At 36.5% G+C, this 18,027-nt stretch overlaps 2 protein-coding genes across 2 annotated transcripts; one reads left to right on the plus strand and one right to left on the minus strand.

Annotated features, from left to right (window-relative positions):
- The first annotated feature begins 49 nt into the window (after nucleotides 1-49).
- On the plus strand, nucleotides 50-8,073 carry rab39bb (RAB39B, member RAS oncogene family b). The gene is made up of 3 exons (XM_056461285.1): nucleotides 50-601; nucleotides 2,236-2,462; nucleotides 6,295-8,073. Exons 2-3 carry the CDS (start codon nucleotides 2,248-2,250, stop codon nucleotides 6,719-6,721), a joined length of 642 nt encoding a protein of 213 aa, XP_056317260.1. The 5' UTR covers nucleotides 50-601; nucleotides 2,236-2,247; the 3' UTR covers nucleotides 6,722-8,073.
- Nucleotides 8,074-10,619: 2,546 nt separating this feature from the next.
- On the minus strand, nucleotides 10,620-17,670 carry vbp1 (von Hippel-Lindau binding protein 1). Its single transcript, XM_056461284.1, has 6 exons — nucleotides 17,561-17,670; nucleotides 17,168-17,292; nucleotides 15,427-15,493; nucleotides 14,394-14,492; nucleotides 13,221-13,359; nucleotides 10,620-11,302 (listed from the first exon to the last, which is right to left on the minus strand). The coding sequence occupies exons 1-6, from the start codon at nucleotides 17,639-17,641 to the stop codon at nucleotides 11,226-11,228; spliced, it is 588 nt and encodes a 195-aa protein (XP_056317259.1). The 5' UTR covers nucleotides 17,642-17,670; the 3' UTR covers nucleotides 10,620-11,225.
- Nucleotides 17,671-18,027: the final 357 nt, after the last annotated feature.

Raw genomic sequence — 18,027 nt, forward strand, 5'->3', positions numbered from 1 at the left:
AAAAATAACTATAAATATAGGCTATATGCTGACTATTGTATATCAAATTACACTGGGCTTTTAGAATACCATATTCTGTTTTTGTGGAACATTTCTATTCGTTCAATCAGCTGAAAAAAATGTATGAAGCACAAAGGAAGCAGAGCTTTTTTGCTGTTGCTGCTTTTAAGAGGACTGTGGTACTGGTGCTGATGCGGGATGAGTCAGGCTATATGATGCTTCTGCTGTCGCTTCCATTTCATCAGCACAAAACATCCAAACATTTCTCCATCTTCCAAGCGTGGATCAAAACATGACAGCCGTAAATCGTCTTCGACTTTAAGGCGACTTTGATCCAGGCAGGGGCCATTTCAGCAACACGCCGACTCATCTTCAGCCACACAGACCGCCTACGCGGCGCAGTTTGCTTTGCACCTGTTTGTTTTTCCTCCGTAGATACGAATGTTTTGTTTATTAATCGGCGGGGCTATATTATGTGAAGAGTTCATCTACATGATTTCATCCGGCGGATTCTAAAGAGACTTCTATCCTGTAAAGATTATGGAATCTGCCGTTTGGCAGCTTTGAACGGAGCAAACAACACCAAAAAAACAACAACAATGTAAGTAAAGAGCACAGAATGAGAGATCCTCTACACAAATGCTACAACACACAAAGACAGCGATTGTTAAACAGTTGTAGCTTTAGGACCGGAAGCAGTCGTTAATGTGACAAGGCCAAGATACAGTAGCCCAGCTAATCTCAGCCACCACATTTTGTCAATGGGTCACGATAACTATTAGAGAATTTATATTGAGGCTATAAGGATCTGTAATCCTAAATAGCATGAAAAAAAAAACCCAGTCTAAAACAGTGAACATAATAATTAAAGTTCTATTCATATTTTTTTGACCGATAGACTAACATAGTCAACTATGTAAGCTAGCAAACAAGGCATTGAAGATTAACCATCTTTATTATTAAATGTAGCTATATTCTTCCATTATTTAAAGCCTTAAAATAGTATGACATTATATACAATTGTCGGTCACAATTTACAATGTTTAATTCATTTTCCTTGGGCTTAGTCCCTTACTTATCCGGAATTGCCACAGCGGAATGAACCACCAACTATTCCAGCATATGTTTTATGATGCGGATGCCCTTCCAGCCTCAACCCAATACTGGGAAAAGAATAATGTTTCATTATATGTATTTACTAAGATGAACAAGCAATGAATACTTGTACAGCACTTATTAATCGCAGTTTAACATTTACTAATGCATTACTAACATCCAAATTCATGCTTGTTAACATGGGTTAATGCACTGTGAGTTAGAACTAACAACGAACAACTGTATTTTCATAAACTAGCGTTAACTAACATGAACAAATACTGTAATAAATGTAATGTTCAGTGTTTGTTCATGTTAGTAAATGCATTAACGTCAGCTAATACAGCCTTATTGTATGTGTTACCCAATTGTCTTTAAAGATTACCCTATTTTAGTTTAGATAAAAGGTGGCACGGTGGCACAGTGGGTATTTCCTCACAGCAAGAAGGTCACTGGTTCAAGCCTCGGCTGGGTCAGATGGCATTTCTGTGTGGAGTTTGCATTTTCTCTCAGTGTTTGCGTGGGTTTCCTCCGGGTGCTTCGATTTACCCCACAAGTCCAAAGATATGCGCTATAGGTTCATTGGGTAAGCTAAATTGTCTGTAGTGTATGAATGTGAATGGGAGAATATGGGTGTTTCCCAGTGATGGGTTGCAACCGGAAGGGCATCTGCTGTGTAAAACATATGCTGGATAGGTTGGTGGTTCATTCTGCTGTGGTGACCCAAGATTAATAAAGGGACTAAGCCAAAAAGAGAGTGAATGAATGGTTTGGCTAAATGTATATAAACTATATAAAATCGACACAAGTTTATAAAAACCACCATTTTTTCTGTCTGATGGAGGAAATCAAACACTAAAGCAAAGGTTTTGTGTGTCATCTACCTTGCCACGCAGAGCAAGCACAGTTGTCATACCATGATGGTGTAATTGCTGTAATATTTATAGAAGAGATTCCCAGAAGAGCTTGCAGATGAATTGCAAAGCTTTAAAGAGAACTCCGCTCTATTTGGTACTTTTAGTAGGTTTACTTAAAATGTGAGTAAAATAAAGAATGTGACTCGGTTCTGTTCTGCTCTTCCATGTACACACATTTTGTCAGTACTATAAATTGTCAATTATTTGCATTTTGTTTTGACAGATCTGAATAGACATGGAGGCGATTTGGCTTTACCAGTTTCGGCTGATTGTGATTGGGGACTCAACTGTTGGAAAGTCGTGTTTAATTAGGCGATTCACAGAGGGCCGTTTCGCGCAGGTGTCGGACCCAACAGTCGGGGTCGATTTTTTCTCCCGCCTGGTGGAGATTGAACCCGGAAAACGCATTAAACTGCAGATCTGGGACACTGCAGGCCAGGAACGCTTCAGGTTTGGCAAATCTTTATCTTGGATTATGTTGCATGCTTGAGATATGATTCTGCATCCCTGTAAATAAATGTTCAATCATTTACTGATGGTTCATAGGGTGGAAGACTATACATTTCTTAGAAGTTTCAGTGGTTTACCCTTTAAAAAACAAATCATGTATACCTACAATTTCATAAAGATGCATGCGTATGCACATATCACTGTGTTCAGTAGTCCAGAAAGAATTGCATGCTGATGGACACATTATTTTACATATTTAAAGAGATGATTCCCACAAAACGTTTTAAAAAGTCTGTCATTATTTACTCACTTTCACTTGAGTTTCTTTCTTCTGTAGAACACAAAAGAAGACATTTTGAAAAATGGTGGAAAGCGGTAACTATTGACATACATATTTGTTTTTCATACTATGGACGTCAATATTCATCAGGTTTGAACATTTTTCAAAACATCTTCTTTTCCCACCTAAGAAAAGAAACTCAAAGGTGAAACTTGAGGGTGAGAAAATCATGAAAGCATTTTCTTTTTGGGATAAACGATCCCTTTAATTACTGTAGTATCACACACAATCTCATAAAAGGGTATAAAAGCTGTCGACAGTTGTACCTTTTAAAATAGTACACTTTTGTATTTTATTTACCTCATAAGTGCTACTTGTACACACATTTAAATGAAATATGGACCAACCAATACGTTACATTAAATGTAATTTAAAAAAACTCACTATACTGTTGGAATGGTCCATTTTATCACCAATTTGGTTTAAAACAATCCAGCTTTTTTAGACTGTACATATCAGAACCTTTCAAATGGTCCTGCCCAGCTATTCGATTTGTTTTTCTGAGAATCAACCATACACAGTTTAAAGGGCAACTATGATGAAAATCATCTTTTGTAAGATGCTTGGACAGAACTGCGTGTAGGTATAGTGTGTCCACAGTCATATCAGAGTAATAGAAACACAGTCTCTTTTTTTAAATTTCCTGATGTTAAAATGGGATCCAAATCCCTCCCATTTTGAGTCCCACTGCAACGTGACTTAAGAGTGCGGTTTCTCCGCCCACCAAATTGATTGACAACATGTCTCTGTAGTAATGCGTATAATCATATCAACAAGACAGGACGTGCGCAAAGCAACTGGGATTAAAAGCACTGATCAGCTCGCTGTAATCATCAACCATCATCAAATGTGATCAAAAAATTTCAACACAATCTCACGGCAATTCGTAACTTTTTTTTTGTGGCTAACTCGAACGAATTCGTACGATCTAATTCAGTACGATTTGCTCATCCTCCAATGACGGTTGGGTTTAGGGGCGGGGTTAGGTGCCACGCCTCCTTTTTAAAATCGTACCATTTCGTAAGACTGAACTCGTACGAATTAGCCACTAAACTGTCAAAACGTAAAATACTTACGTTTTCTCGTGAGATCAGGCTGGAAATTTAGTTTTAGAAATTTAAAATGTTTTTAAAACAGTGTATGTTTGTAATGAATTACAGCGATTTTACCGTCTTTTTTACCGTGAACATTAAATCATGTTTATTTTGTACATTAACATAACAGATATCCATACAGTAGTGTTTATTAACGTGGATCCTGTCACATTTGCGTGCAAATCATTGGGAAAGTTCTTATATTTCACAAACGTTACGTGAGATCCGCTTTCTTCATGTCTGTCACTGTGCTGTTTATCTGACTCAGCCGAGGCAGAGATTTAGGTACACTCTTACTGGCACGTTGGAACGGTGGGTATGGAGAACTAGCATTAAAAGCACAGGCAACAAAAAAACCTACAAGTACAAAATTACAAACTTCTGAAAGGTATAATAAATAATCTGAAGGGTGTTTTGAGCTGAAACTTTACAGATACAGTCTGGAGACACAAAAATGTATATTAAATCTTAAAGCAGGGGTCAAATAGGTGCCCTTTAAGTTAAATCATTAAGCATATCTGACCAGGAATCATTATCCAAACACATTATAAGTGTTTCCATGGTATCTATGATGATGTAGTTCTCCCAGGCTTGATTCACATGACACTGATAGTTTTTTCACAGTGGGTGATTCAGAGATACTGTCTATATTTATGAATGAATAAATGCAGTCCACATCCTTCTTCACCAAACAGACTATTTACCAGAACTCCTACAGAAAAATAAAAAGATTTGATGAATCACTGCCATCCACACTGTCACACACATCTAACTTAAAGTGATGTCAGGAAATCTAGAGGTCCTTTGGCATCCTTCACAGCTCAGTGTGTTCCCAGCGGTGCTCCTGCAAGCTCAGACCTCTTTGACAGTCTCACTCTGATGCTTTTTTACATCGCTTTTTTCATCCATCTACCTTGTTTCATCTCTGTCTTCGATTGCGATTTTTAATTTTCTGTTCCTGTCATACAAATAACTTTCTAATATTTATTTCCTAGAGGACATCCATCCATGCATCCATCCCTCCCTCCATCTATCTATCTATGCAAGTAGTAGTCTTTTCACACACAAGAGTCACCGAATCAAAATAAACTTGAATTCTGCAAAAAAAAAAACTATAACAGGTTTACAGTAAATTACTATAGTATTTTTTCATGTAGGTTATATTTTACTCATTATAATTGGAAGTTGACTAAAGATTATTCTGCATGCAGAAATGTGTTGTAAGGGATGGGATTTATCCAGGCATGATGATTAAACATCTGGCTTGCAGCTGTGAAGTCTGTCATTACACTGAAAGATCCAGTTATAAAAATTTTGATTTATTTGTTCAATGCCTGAGTTGTTCAAAGTCAGGAAAAACACATGCATTTTGAAAGCGAGTTCAGTGCTTCCTCATGTGATTCAATTGTAATTATGCATTCTCTACTAAAAGGAACAGTATTTTTGGCCAGAGTGGGGCGGGGCAGGGAACTCCCCTAGAATTCAATGGCTGATTTTTACCATTTTTGAATTTATTCAGCTGATCTTGGGGTTTGGTGTTAGCACTTTTATCTTAGCTTAGCATAAATCACTGAATTAGATTAGACCATTAGCATCTCACTCAAAAACGTCCAAACAAGTTGACCATTTCCTTATTTAAAGCTTGGCCCTTCTATACACTCAAATGTTTTTGATCTTGAGGTTTTTGGGAGGGACATCTTGTTTTATGTTGGATCCACTTAAATTTGTAAAAACTAATAAGGTAACTTAATTCCTTCATGTTGTCCCAACACAAATTGTATGGATTGTATGGAACCCAGCATTTTTACAGTGTAGTTACATTGGACAGAATAAGACAGACAGATAATGAGAAGCTGCTATTTTCTAGGCCAATATGGCTAGGAACTATACTCTCATTTCAGCATGATACTTAAAGGAATACTGCTGCCGTACCATGGCTGCTGCAGGCACAATGATATTGAAAATAACACCTAAAAAAAAATTCCCAGTAACATAACTGGGTAATAGCACCACGTAAAAAAAACATTGTGACTGCTGCTGCCATGGTACGGCAGCAAAGTTTTTTTGATTATTACACCACTTGTCTTATCAGAAAATAACTTTTAAGTTTTCACCGACCTAAGTAGACGATGTAACCACAGAAGAGTCGAGCTTTAAATATAAAATTTTTTGTAACTCTTTGAAATTTTAGGGTGAGGTGCTAATGGTCTAATCCCATTCAATGATCGATGCTAAGCTAAGCTAAAAGTGCTCCTGCCAGATCATCTGAATGTATTCAAACATGATAAAACTGTTTAACTATATGGGAGTTGTAAAATGAGTGTATTTCCAAAAAAACAGTCGACTGTTTTCTCTAACCTCGATTCACATTCAGAAACATTATTTCATTTTGCCACAGGTCTATTACCCGAGCTTACTACCGTAACTCTGTGGGCGGCCTGCTGCTCTTCGACATCACCAACCGTCGCTCTTTTCAAAACGTTCACGAGTGGCTAGAGGAGGCCCGCAGTCACGTGCAACCCCACAGCATCGTCTTCCTGCTAGTAGGGCACAAATGTGATCTGGAACCACAGCGTCAGGTGAGCCAGCAAGAGGCAGAGAAGCTAGCAGCTGCATATGGTATGCGCTACGTGGAGACTTCGGCACGTGACGCCATAAACGTGGAGAGGGCTTTTACAGAGCTAACGCGGGATATATTTGAGCTGGTCAAGAATGGTGAAATTAGCATCCAGGAAGGCTGGGAGGGAGTGAAGAGTGGGTTCGTACCAAACGTGGTGCATTCATCAGAAGAAGTGACAAAGGGCGATCGAAGGTGTTTCTGTTGAGTCCGCAATCACCACCGTGGTATCTTATCAAACGTTCAGGCCCTGATGGACAAATAAAAAAAAATTAACGCTTCCTCCAATTACAGGGTCAGTCTTCAGCTCCCTGAATATGACTACATCACCCCTTTCCTGCCTGCTGAATGCCTAATTGAGTCCCATCATACCCCGTTGCTTCACTTTTCTATACTACTTTGCTCATTTCCCCATTCACTGAAATCTTACTGCTGAGAACGGACGATTAGTAAATGACCAATTGCAGAACTGATACTGAAAGAAGCCCAGAACGGTCTCTGCACTTTAATTGAATCTGCACATGTTGTATTGAGCCATGAAAGATAAAACGACGTTCTGACTTTGGGAGTCTCGCACATGGGAGAACCATAGGAGAAAAAACTGATTAACCAGTTTTCTTACTGATTTCCTAGATGAATGCTGGGATAGCTATTTCTGTTGACTGAACAATGAAATAAGGAGATATACTGCAATATACTACATTAAGAATTTTCAAAAACAAGTGATCCAAAAACGTTTCTGACTGATTTCCAACTAGATTTTCAATGAACTGAAGTGGATTGAAAGGTGTCACTCAGATGACGGTCTACCATGTCACCCAAGAGGTTCATTTGTATGATCGGATGCAAAGATTCATGAAGAACTACTGAAGGTACATCCGAGAGCCCCGATGCATTGTTTTACAACCATCTCACTTATCACGCATTACCACAAGAGGCCTCTGGTGCTCGCCAGAATGATGAAGAAACCTTAATCTGTTGTACTTATGTACATCTTTTACACCTTTTATCCCAAAGAGTGTTTCTGATGTTACAGCTTGTGATTGTATTATCTAATGTGAAACAAGCAAGCTCTTCCTGTAGAACCCAATGAGGGCTCTCAACCTTCGTTCACTCAAGACATCTGTATCCATAGAGCTTGCATCGCCATGTATTTAACCATTACTTTATTCATCTATAACATCTTTCCTTTTCTAAATGACTAGCTCTTCACTGTCATTCTCACCTCTAATTAAATAAACCCATAGCCACGTTCTCAAATACGACTGGAGAAGATGTGTCAGTACTGTCCATAACGTTGCACAATTAGCCGTCTCTTTATTGGACAACATGAAACTATTTCAAAATATTGCTGAAACAGGGTCTCAGGGAAGGACCGCAAGATTTTGGATTGGGTTGACCACTCCCTCGCTCACTCTGAGCTTTTTTGGCGCAGATGTGGATTTGCAAGGACTGGATGTACAAACACTACTGACTTCTGTTTTAGTGAATTCGAGACACCTTGTACCTCTGTATCAAGGGAACTTGAAATGTAATAATGATTAAAGTAACATGTTAAAACGGTTTCGGTTGTATAACTCGATCAACGTTCCACTCACTAGCCAAAGGAATTTAAAGTTAGTTGATCCACAAATTACTCACCCTTATGTTGTTCCATTCTCCTGAGACTTTCATTCATCTTTGACACACAAATTAAGATATTTTAGATGAAATCTGAGCTCTCCCATTCTCCTTAGAAAGCAATGATTCTGAGCAATGATTTCAGTCCAGAAAACCAAAATCATTGTCAAAACATTCCCTATGAATTCAGTGGTTCAACTGGAATCCTAGCAAACTCCAAGAACATAAAATAAAAACTTTTTTGCCCATGTTGTCTAAATCAGATTGGGGTGCAAGTTCACAATATCCAATATGATGCTTGCATGTTGCAGTCTAATGGCAGCCTGACACGGGAGAAAAGATAAAGGTAAACTGAGCCCTTTTCATAGCTTTTGGTGCACAAAAGTGTTTTCCTATTATTAAAGGTGCTGTATGTAAGTTTATAACTCACCTAAAGCATAAACATACCATATATTGGCAGATAAGTAACAAACATGCTAAGTGAACATTCTTGTTTATCTGAAAAACAATGCAAAAGTCAGACATTCTGCTTTGAAAATGTCTGTTACGTGCTGAAACGGTTGGCTTTGTTTTGGTTCTTTGAACCTGCCCAATGCTAGTTTAGTCAATTATATTTCAGCACCTCGGGTTGCCTTTATGGGAAACGCATTTCATTCAGTCAATCAGGAAGGCTCTCAAAGCACGTGGCCACAATCAAAAACGCAACCTCTGGTGGTCAGTAAGAGCCTTGGAACTGAGACGCAGATTCAGAGTTCCACATGAGGTTATTAAATAGCAAATAAAATATATTACGAATGTAAACATTAGGTGAGCGAGTTACACAGTAACCTCATGTCCTAACAACATGCTACATTAGATTTGCAGTGATAAGCAATTTGGCTGTTTGCACCAGACGAAACACGACAAAAGTTTAAATACCGACATTCAGAAGCACAGAATAGTGCACTCACTGCACTCCGATGAAATTGTAAGGTTTACGAACTAATTAATACATATTAAACCTCTTTAACATTATTAAATGTACATGCTGAATCACTGATATGTGTTGTTTTGCACTTTTCACAGTTCTATTTCAAACCGTTTATTTTCAAGATTTGCTGCTGCTTTCAGTAGTATGGCAACAAATGCCACGTAAAACGGCATTCGAACTGGCATTATTTGCATTTAACACTGAATAAAGCACATGAGCTGTATCTGTGGTGAACGTTTCTAAAAAGTTAGGAAAAAACTCACTTTAGCATAGATATTATTTTATTCTATCCCGTGCCGTTGCTTTTTTTTTAATGGTTCAAATCAGCTTTTATGCCTGACAGCCAGGCACAATCATATCAATCTGGCAACCTGCGCTTGCATGGTCTCGTCAGAGGAGGGGCTGAGTGAAAATGATCCAAGAGTGCAATACCTAGTTCAACCACTGGGTGTCAAACATACATACTGTTTTGACAATATTTTCTTTCCTTTTCTGAACTGTAACATTTTGTGATTGTTGCTGACTATGAAGGAAACTCTCGGATTACATCTAAAATATCTTAATTTGTGTCCTGAAAATGAATGAAAAGCTTAAAGTAAGGGAACAACATGATGGTGAGTAATTAACAATATAATTTTAATTTTTGGGAGAAGTATCACTTTAAATTTCTCACCCTCAGGTTACACAAAGTGTAGATCCTCGGTGATTCACAAAATGAAAATCAACTGTCTTTAGCGTGTGCAAGAAACTGAACATTATTTACAACATTATTACTTTTGTTCCACAACCTTGGAAAAGGATCCCATGCACATTTATGACACAATATCACATGCAAGCAGATTCTGTTTACAATGGAAAGTGCGTGTATTGTATTGTTCAATAGGGTACTTTTGATTATTCTGTATGCTAGAGCATTATGTTTCCAAACATCTCAATCTGAAAGAATGAATGACAGATTCCTAAAGTTTATTGTTCATCATATGACAGGATGCTTGGGCTCCAGGGTTAGGACTATTGCCAAGGCTGTGGATTAAACCTTGAAAATGCCCTTGAGTTTTACTAGTGGTTATTCCAAGACGTTTGAACTCTTATGAATTGGTTCAGTGTACGATAAATGGTTAAAGGTGAATGTTCAGTATCTTGCATATCACCATCCTGCTGCAGAAGACCTTAATGTATCATCAAGAGCCACCAGTATTCATTTTGTTTATCTTTCTCTCAAAGTGCTGACAGAAATTAAACTTTGTTTTATGACTGGCCAAGGACAGCAGTCTCAGTGAAACAAGTTCTATAATGTTCAACTGAAAAATGTTTCCATATACATGTTAAATGGTCAGAAGGTAAGTAAAGTAATGATAGGTGCACCATACCATAAAGGTCTGTTTACAGTTCAATGATATTATAAGTACAGCTGTTGTTCTGCTCAAGAAGAACGCAACTGAAAGCAGAATTTGAAGAGAAAAGTAGCAGTTTCAGCACAAGTGATTTAAAGAAAGATTGAAAGAAAGGGCCGAAATTGCAGGCACGTATTTAATTAGTTGCACTCATCAAAGTGTATTCATCTCGCTCACTGAAAACCCACACTCAGACGATGAATTATAAAAAGCTATGCAGATTAAAAACACAGACCATATCATATGCTTTGTGCCTTTTCCCAAATCACTTCATTATTAGTTCCTTGTTCTGCGTTTAATGGCTACAATGTGAGAAATGAGTACAGATGAAAAACACAAGGAGGAAGAGTTCAGAAAAGGCTGGAGGAGGAAAGGAGGATAGATGAAACGACGTCCCCCTGATAATCTGCTGCAGTTTGACAAGAGTCTCACCAAGATATGGTAAGATTTTAAACAGTTTAGCTTTAACAGATCTGAAAGAAGAAAAAAGGGCACAGAGGAAGACAACGTGTAGACCCTGTGAGGAGAAGCCCTATCTGACACAAACGTAGAAATCATTATAAAAAACAAAACAAGAAAACTACCGTTATTACTTTTGTTTGATTTTTTTCTTCACCTTTTTACTTGAAAAAATAGTTTAAAAAGTAATAAATCAATAGATAACAGTTGGTGTTGGTGCAAACAGATACATGGGGGTGAATCTTCTGACGGGGAAGGGATGGATCACACTAGGACCGCTCAGCAGATTTGAGGAGGTTGTCTTTGCTCCTTCTCTTGACATCCCAATTGTAAACACGTGCCATATCTGAGAGAGTTAAGTTAAGGTGGATCTGAAAAATCTGAAAGTTTTCTCAGCTTTTGTTACTCCAACACTTGGAGGAACAGATTGTAAATATATGCGAGAAGACGTTAACAAATCTCTTGCTTAACAGATTACAACAGATGGTGAGAGCAGGTGACAAACATTCTGTGTTTTCTGCAAAGAAATTTACAGATGTCCTACAAATATCTGACTAACCATTAAAAATCTGATAGTTTAGTGAGGCACAAGATGTGATTTGAATCTTGTAAAGCAATACTCCACATGATTTCACTTACTTAACCAAGACAAAAGCACTAAAAAAATTACAGGATTCCTTTCAAAGGAATAGTTCATCCAAAATCAAAAACTCCATTTACTCCTCCTCCTCTTGTTCCAAACCTTTTTGAGATTATTTTTTCAGTTGGAACAAAAAGGAAGATATTTTGAAGAATGCTGGGAAAAAACAGCCATTGACTTTTATTGTATTTTTTTCCTACTACGGAAGTCAAACAATGCTTCTTCCCAACATTTCCCAAATCTTGTTTTGTGTTCAACATAAGAAATAGGTTTGTAAAGGTTTAAGTGTGAGTAAATGAAAAGGACATTTCCATCTTTGGGTTAACTATCCCATTAATGTGCTTTCTATAATTTCAGCAAGGCCTGTGACAATAGAACCTTTTTTCTATTGAAACTGTGCTAGTGTTTGAGCAGGACTCCCTCACAACTGGCATGCATTTCCAATGATGATGTAATTGTCTTTGGAATATTTCACCTATTAATATGTACAATAACATATGTACAAAAAAATGTTTTAATGGGCATGCAGAATGAAACAGTTTGGTCAGGAGTATCATTATCAAGAACAGAGTGGCTGGAAATGGGCATATGCCACTTCCCAGACTAAAATTTGTGACCTATTAAAAAAAACAAACTTGATGGGAGAATGTGCGCAGCTGTAAGTAAACTCTAAAAGGCATCAACAATAAAAAGAAAATACATTTTCCATGGGAAAAATGTTTAAAACATGTCTAAAAGAAAACATCATGGTTACCACAAAATATTTTCAAGTGTAATAATAAGGCAGAAAATCAATATTTAGCCTTCATATCACAATGAAGATTGCATTACATTGTATTAAATTAATTACATCTTTAGATATACATATATAAAAAGAAATTGTTATTTAACTGTTTATTATTTAGAAAAATACAATTTTACCAGCCTAAGGCTCTACTTTAAAACATCTTTCCGACCCAGACTTTTAGACATTTGACAAACCTGAGAATCCTAATGTCACATTTTAGTTTTAAAGGTATTATTTAAAAAAAAAAATTATATATACAGTTAAAATCGGAATTATTAGCCCCCCTTTGATTTTTTTTTTTTCTTTTAAAGGATGTTTTACATAGCAAGGAAATTTTCACAGTACGTCTGATAATATTTTTTCTTCTGGAAAAAGTCTTATTTGTTTTATTTCAGCTAAAATAAAAGCAGTTTTGAATTTTTTTATGAACCATTTTATGGTCAAAATTTTTAGCCCCTTAAAGCTTTTTTTTCCGACTGTCTACAGAACAAACCATCGTTATACAATAATTTGCCTAATTACCCTAACCTGCCTAGTTAACCTAATTAACCTAGTTAAGCCTTTAAATGTCACTTTAAGCTGTATAGAAGTGTCTTGAAAAATATCTAGTCAAATATTATTTACTGTCATCATGGCAAAGATAAAATAAATCAGTTATTAGAAATGAGTTATTAAAACTGTTGTCTTTAGAAATGTGTTGAAAAAAATCTTCTGAAAAAATAAACTGGGGGCTAATAATTCATATTATATATTATCAAATGAAAGGTGCACATCACCAAAAAGAACAATAACATACCTGAGTCTGTACTTTTGAAATTTAGTTTAGTTTAAGGATACTGACTTCAGTGGTTGTGAACTGATCTCTAAGGAAGTCCAGATCCTCTTCCAGAGAGTCCAGATTCCGGGACGCTGTGGCTAAGTTTTTCTCCAACAGCGCCTGGGCCGCATCAATGTCATACTCCAACATAACATTAGCCTGGCACACAAAAAACAACCACCACGGCTATACACAAGATTTCAATGTCAAGCTAAACATTTCTTAGATGAAATATTATTTCCAAGCAACTGGGTGTACATTTCATTAAACAGACAGTCCCAAAGGTAGTGTGCTTTGTTCAACAGTCCAAATTGTAATCATGTTAGGACAGCTGTTATGACACTATTTCAAACAAAACTACATATATTATAGACATGTAATACACACAGTGTTCCCACTTTAAGCTGACTAGAAAGCTTAATTTCCATGACATCCAATTTATGCAATAAACAGGCCACTGTTGGGCTTATTTATTACATTAAATTACTGATAAGTTAATATAATATATACATAATATAATAGAAATATTAATATTAAAATTATTTCATTTTGAATTTACGTTTTTTTTTTTTAACGAACATTGCATTAAACTTTTCTGTCATCTCCTTTTTTTTTACTACCCAGTGTTTGAAGTGGTTATTTAGGAGCCAAAGCTCCTAAAATGTATATTAATCTAGCATGTTATCCTTGGTTAAGAGTGCAGTTTGGTGATTGCCAGTTGATATGAAAGAAATAAAATGGAGCTAAAATTGCCTAATCATAATAATGTATTTTAAATGGAATAATCAAAATCCCTGATATTCCATGACCTGGACAAAAAAAATTCCCTAAATTTCAATATCTGGAATAGACATTATAAAATTCCAGTAACTCCAAGACATGCGAGAACCCTGTATGCTGCTAGTGATGAAGTGGCTTCATGAGTTCATAAGCAGTACAAAAGAGCAAAGCAAAGGCAATGATCGCCAACACTTTCACACATGCTTTTTAAAGCAGTAGCATTAAAATCAACACAACAATGAATTCACAGCTCATAATGTAACACAGTGACACATGGTAATAAAGAAATTAATACCACACTTGGTTTTATAATCAAACACTAAATTAAAGGATAATCATCTTGGTAGGCGATTTTAATTGTTTTGATTTCATGCTCACTTCAAATGCAACAGGACTCAGCATTCAACACTTACCCCAAGCCACAAGCACACTTTATCTGTGGGTGGGACAGAGGCCTTGCAGTAGACGTTATCAGCCAATAGAAAATGTGTCTCCATTGGATCTGTGGTGTCCTGTGATTTGACATGCATAATTATAAATAAACAAACATAGAGAGTGAAGCAGAACAATACACTTGCTGCATCTCAAAAAGCAACTAACAGTGTACATACACACTCTTATGCAAATATTGCCCACAAGGTTTGGAGAATAATTTGGTTTAAACAGAAATAAAAGCAGACTAAAATTGCAGCAACTAAGACTGCAACACATTCAGTTTCAGCAATAATTGTGATGACAAGTAAAGATCATGACCAGGAGCCACAGCTTAGAAAATGTTATCTGTGGATGAACTGCAAAGTTTAATCATAAAAAAGTTTAAATGTATCATTTGAATAAAATTTTTTGGGTGACTTTCATATTTATCTTACTCTTACTTTATCTTACTTATCTTTATCTTACTGTAATAATCTATCTTTTTGTTTATAATATTGAAAGGACTCTCCTACCAAAAAAAAAAAGAATAAATCACATTAATTATGCTAAAATAATGAATTCTTATGAAAAAAAAAACATCATCTGGTAAAAGGATGAAAAATAAATTATTGAAATTATATTTTCCCCCTTTGTAATGCAGCACTAGAAGCAAAAGATCACAACTAGATCTGTAACATGCATAGAGAAAAAAGGCTCCCTTTAAATGACGGGTTGATTAACAGGGCAGTTTATGGTGAATGGACACACGTATCTATGTGTATTTTAAAGATGCAATTATGACATGTTAGTATGTTCTAATATGTGACTGCTCTTCTGCTGCACACTACAAAAAATATATATTCTTCACACAAGGAGTACTTAAAGCACAGTATAAGCAGGAAAAAACTTGAAAATAGTAAATAACTTAGAGGAATCATTTTAAGTAATTTGAGTCCATACTTTGATTTGTTTCTGACTGTGAAGCAATTTTTCAAGCAAGCAAGCATAAAAATCACAATCAAATGAGCTTACCTTCTTTTTCTGCATGTGCCGTAGGATTTCTAATGTCTGTTTGATTTGTGGAATTTGGCTTTTCAACCTGAAACAGAGGGGAAAAAAATGGTCAACAATTATAGTCCGCGAAAAACAACTAGTAGCCCAATAGACACGTTATCCAGGGCATTGTTTATGACTGACACAGAAATACTGGCAACACTTTACAATAAGGTTGTATAAGTTAATGCATATACTAACTGTAAGGTCCAGCCAGTTAGTCCAATGACGGTGTCTACTGGTGGATGAAGGTTCACTGCATGTTCAGTCTTTCTAGTGCACAATGTTGATTTACTTTAAACTTTACTCATATCTGCCTCCAATTTTAGTATGAGGTGGTTTAGAATATTAATATATTTATCCTTGTTTTATCTGACTCCATTTATGAAACAATGATAACATTATTTTGTTTCTTTTAATATTACTTTAGATTATGATTGAGTATTCTCTTGGATTTGTTATTGTGGTATTCTCGTTCGGATTCCTATAACATCCTGAGTCTTGTACCGGCCGAGTATACAATCTCTTAACACAAGCATGTCAGTCTTGGTCATTAAACAGAGGCGATTAACCACAATTCTAAAAAGGCAGAACCCTACTTACTCAGATTAGAATATTTTGTTGTGTGGTCCCCATAGATCTGCTATCCACTAAATCAGTGTTTCCCAACCCTGTTCCTGAAGGCACACCAACAGTCCACATTTTCAACCTCTCCCTAATCAAACACACCTGAATCAACTCATCAGAACATTAGAAGAGGCTCCAAAACCTGAAGTTAATGGGTAAGATAAGAGAAACACCCAAAATATGTACTGTTAGTGTGCCTCCAGGAACAGGGTTGGGAAACACTGCACTAAATCAAAGCAAAACTATTTAATCATACCATAATCCTTACTATAGAATTAAGCAGACCAATTTACTTAAACTATTAGTAACTTTGAGTAATCACCATATGATTTAAATAGTATTTTAAGTTTAGAGATGAAGGCCTACCCACATTTAGATTGGTCTCAACAATACTTTGTTGTTCTAAATAGAAAACCCTTTATTGGCCTTTTACAGTCCAAGTATACTTGAATTAATGCCAATGTGTTGGTCGGAGCTCTAAGAACATCGTATAGCATGCCACGCTGCGCAGTCTAACGTGTTTTAGTCCAATACTAATCTGTACAGTGGCTTGTGGTGTTATGGATTTAACATATTCTACAAGAGATAACACAAACTCTGTTTGAATAATTCAAAACATAATTTATTAGTCAGGTAAATGTGTATTATGCAAATTTGGGAGATGTTTCAAATGTAAATGAAGGAAAGACTGGTTTTTCCCGCATTCCCACCTGCTGGGTTGTGGAGCCGATTGTCTCTGTGTTTTCAGCTCATATTTTGAATATTTGAATCAAAATATTTGTGGTATCTTAAGTCTTACACTAACAAAAATAAACAATGAATCATACATTTATGACAGTATTTTTTATGTTAGTTAATACTAGTTCATGAAAATGCAGTTGTTCATTGTCAGTTCATGTTAACAAGCCTGAATTTGGATGTTAATAATGCATTAGTACAACAATGTTGAACTATGATTAATAAATGCTGTACAAGTATTGTTCATTATTAGTTGATGTTAGTAAAAACATAAACTATTGAAACCTCGTTGTAATATGTGACAGAAAGATTGACTTCCTAATACAGCACAATGTAGAACTGATCAAAACCAAACCTGAGTTTCTTCTGCCCCAGATTGAGCTCCATATATTTATATTTCTGATATTGTTCATCCAGCTTCCTCAGCACGGCGTCTGCTGTGTCATTGCCCGGCTGCTTCATGAAGGCATCCACATCTTCCTACAGAACACACAATGTTTTTCACATCTGATTAATTACGGCTTATAACGAACAAAGCACTTTTTAAAAGCCAGTCATTCACATGTTCTCTGTCACTCGAAGCTCTCTGCACCATCAAGACATGAGCAAGCAATGCCTGCACCCTTATAAGGAGAAGAACAAGGCGCTTTCTTACTTAAAGCCGTTTAAAGACGAACAAACCAATACAGACAGAAATGTGTCGACAGCACGGTCATGAAAATTAACCATATATCCAATTCCCACTGACCACAAATATTGCTTCTGGGATTCCGAGGTGTTTTTTCTTATTTGCAGCTCCTGCATTGCCACTTTCTATGGTCGTCGCCATTTTGGAGAGACTTACGACTCTTCCTCTTTGACGCACGCGCATGCTGTTCTTACGCACGAGCGCCGCGTGCATAATAAAAGTAACGAAGTCTGCTTATAACTGTGACCCGGTGATGATTTCATCTGGTCAACTTGTCATTAATTTGTTTGTATGTTATATTTAAATTCAAATGTAGCACGCCTGTCTTTGTTAACGTATGTTTTTAATAATATTCGACATTTATCAAATCGACCGGCAGATGTCAGTGTTGCCTGAATGACTTGAGAAAGAGCACGAGGCGCTGGCCGTGACGTAAGCAGTTGGCTGCAAGCCAGAAGTTGGATCCAATACATTTGGGGTAAAATGAAAAAATAGATGAATACATTGGCTCTTTGTCTTCAGTTTGA

Source organism: Danio aesculapii, chromosome 7 (genome assembly GCF_903798145.1).
Source record: "Danio aesculapii chromosome 7, fDanAes4.1, whole genome shotgun sequence".
NCBI classification, from domain to species: domain Eukaryota; kingdom Metazoa; phylum Chordata; class Actinopteri; order Cypriniformes; family Danionidae; genus Danio; species Danio aesculapii.

Excerpts from the sequence above, each read along its gene's own strand:
- vbp1 (XM_056461284.1), bottom strand. The coding sequence starts at position 17,641 with ATGGCGACGACCATAGAAAGTGGCAATGCAGGAGCTGCAAATAAGAAA. Across the intron at positions 17,293-17,560 it reads TCCCAGAAGCAATATTTGTG|GAAGATGTGGATGCCTTCAT; the intron begins GTCAGTGGGAAT and ends TGTGTTCTGTAG. Across the intron at positions 13,360-14,393 it reads AAGTGTGCTTGTGGCTTGGG|GCTAATGTTATGTTGGAGTA; the intron begins GTAAGTGTTGAA and ends TTTGTGTGCCAG.
- rab39bb (XM_056461285.1), top strand. The coding sequence starts at position 2,248 with ATGGAGGCGATTTGGCTTTACCAGTTTCGGCTGATTGTGATTGGGGAC. Across the intron at positions 2,463-6,294 it reads GCAGGCCAGGAACGCTTCAG|GTCTATTACCCGAGCTTACT; the intron begins GTTTGGCAAATC and ends ATTTTGCCACAG.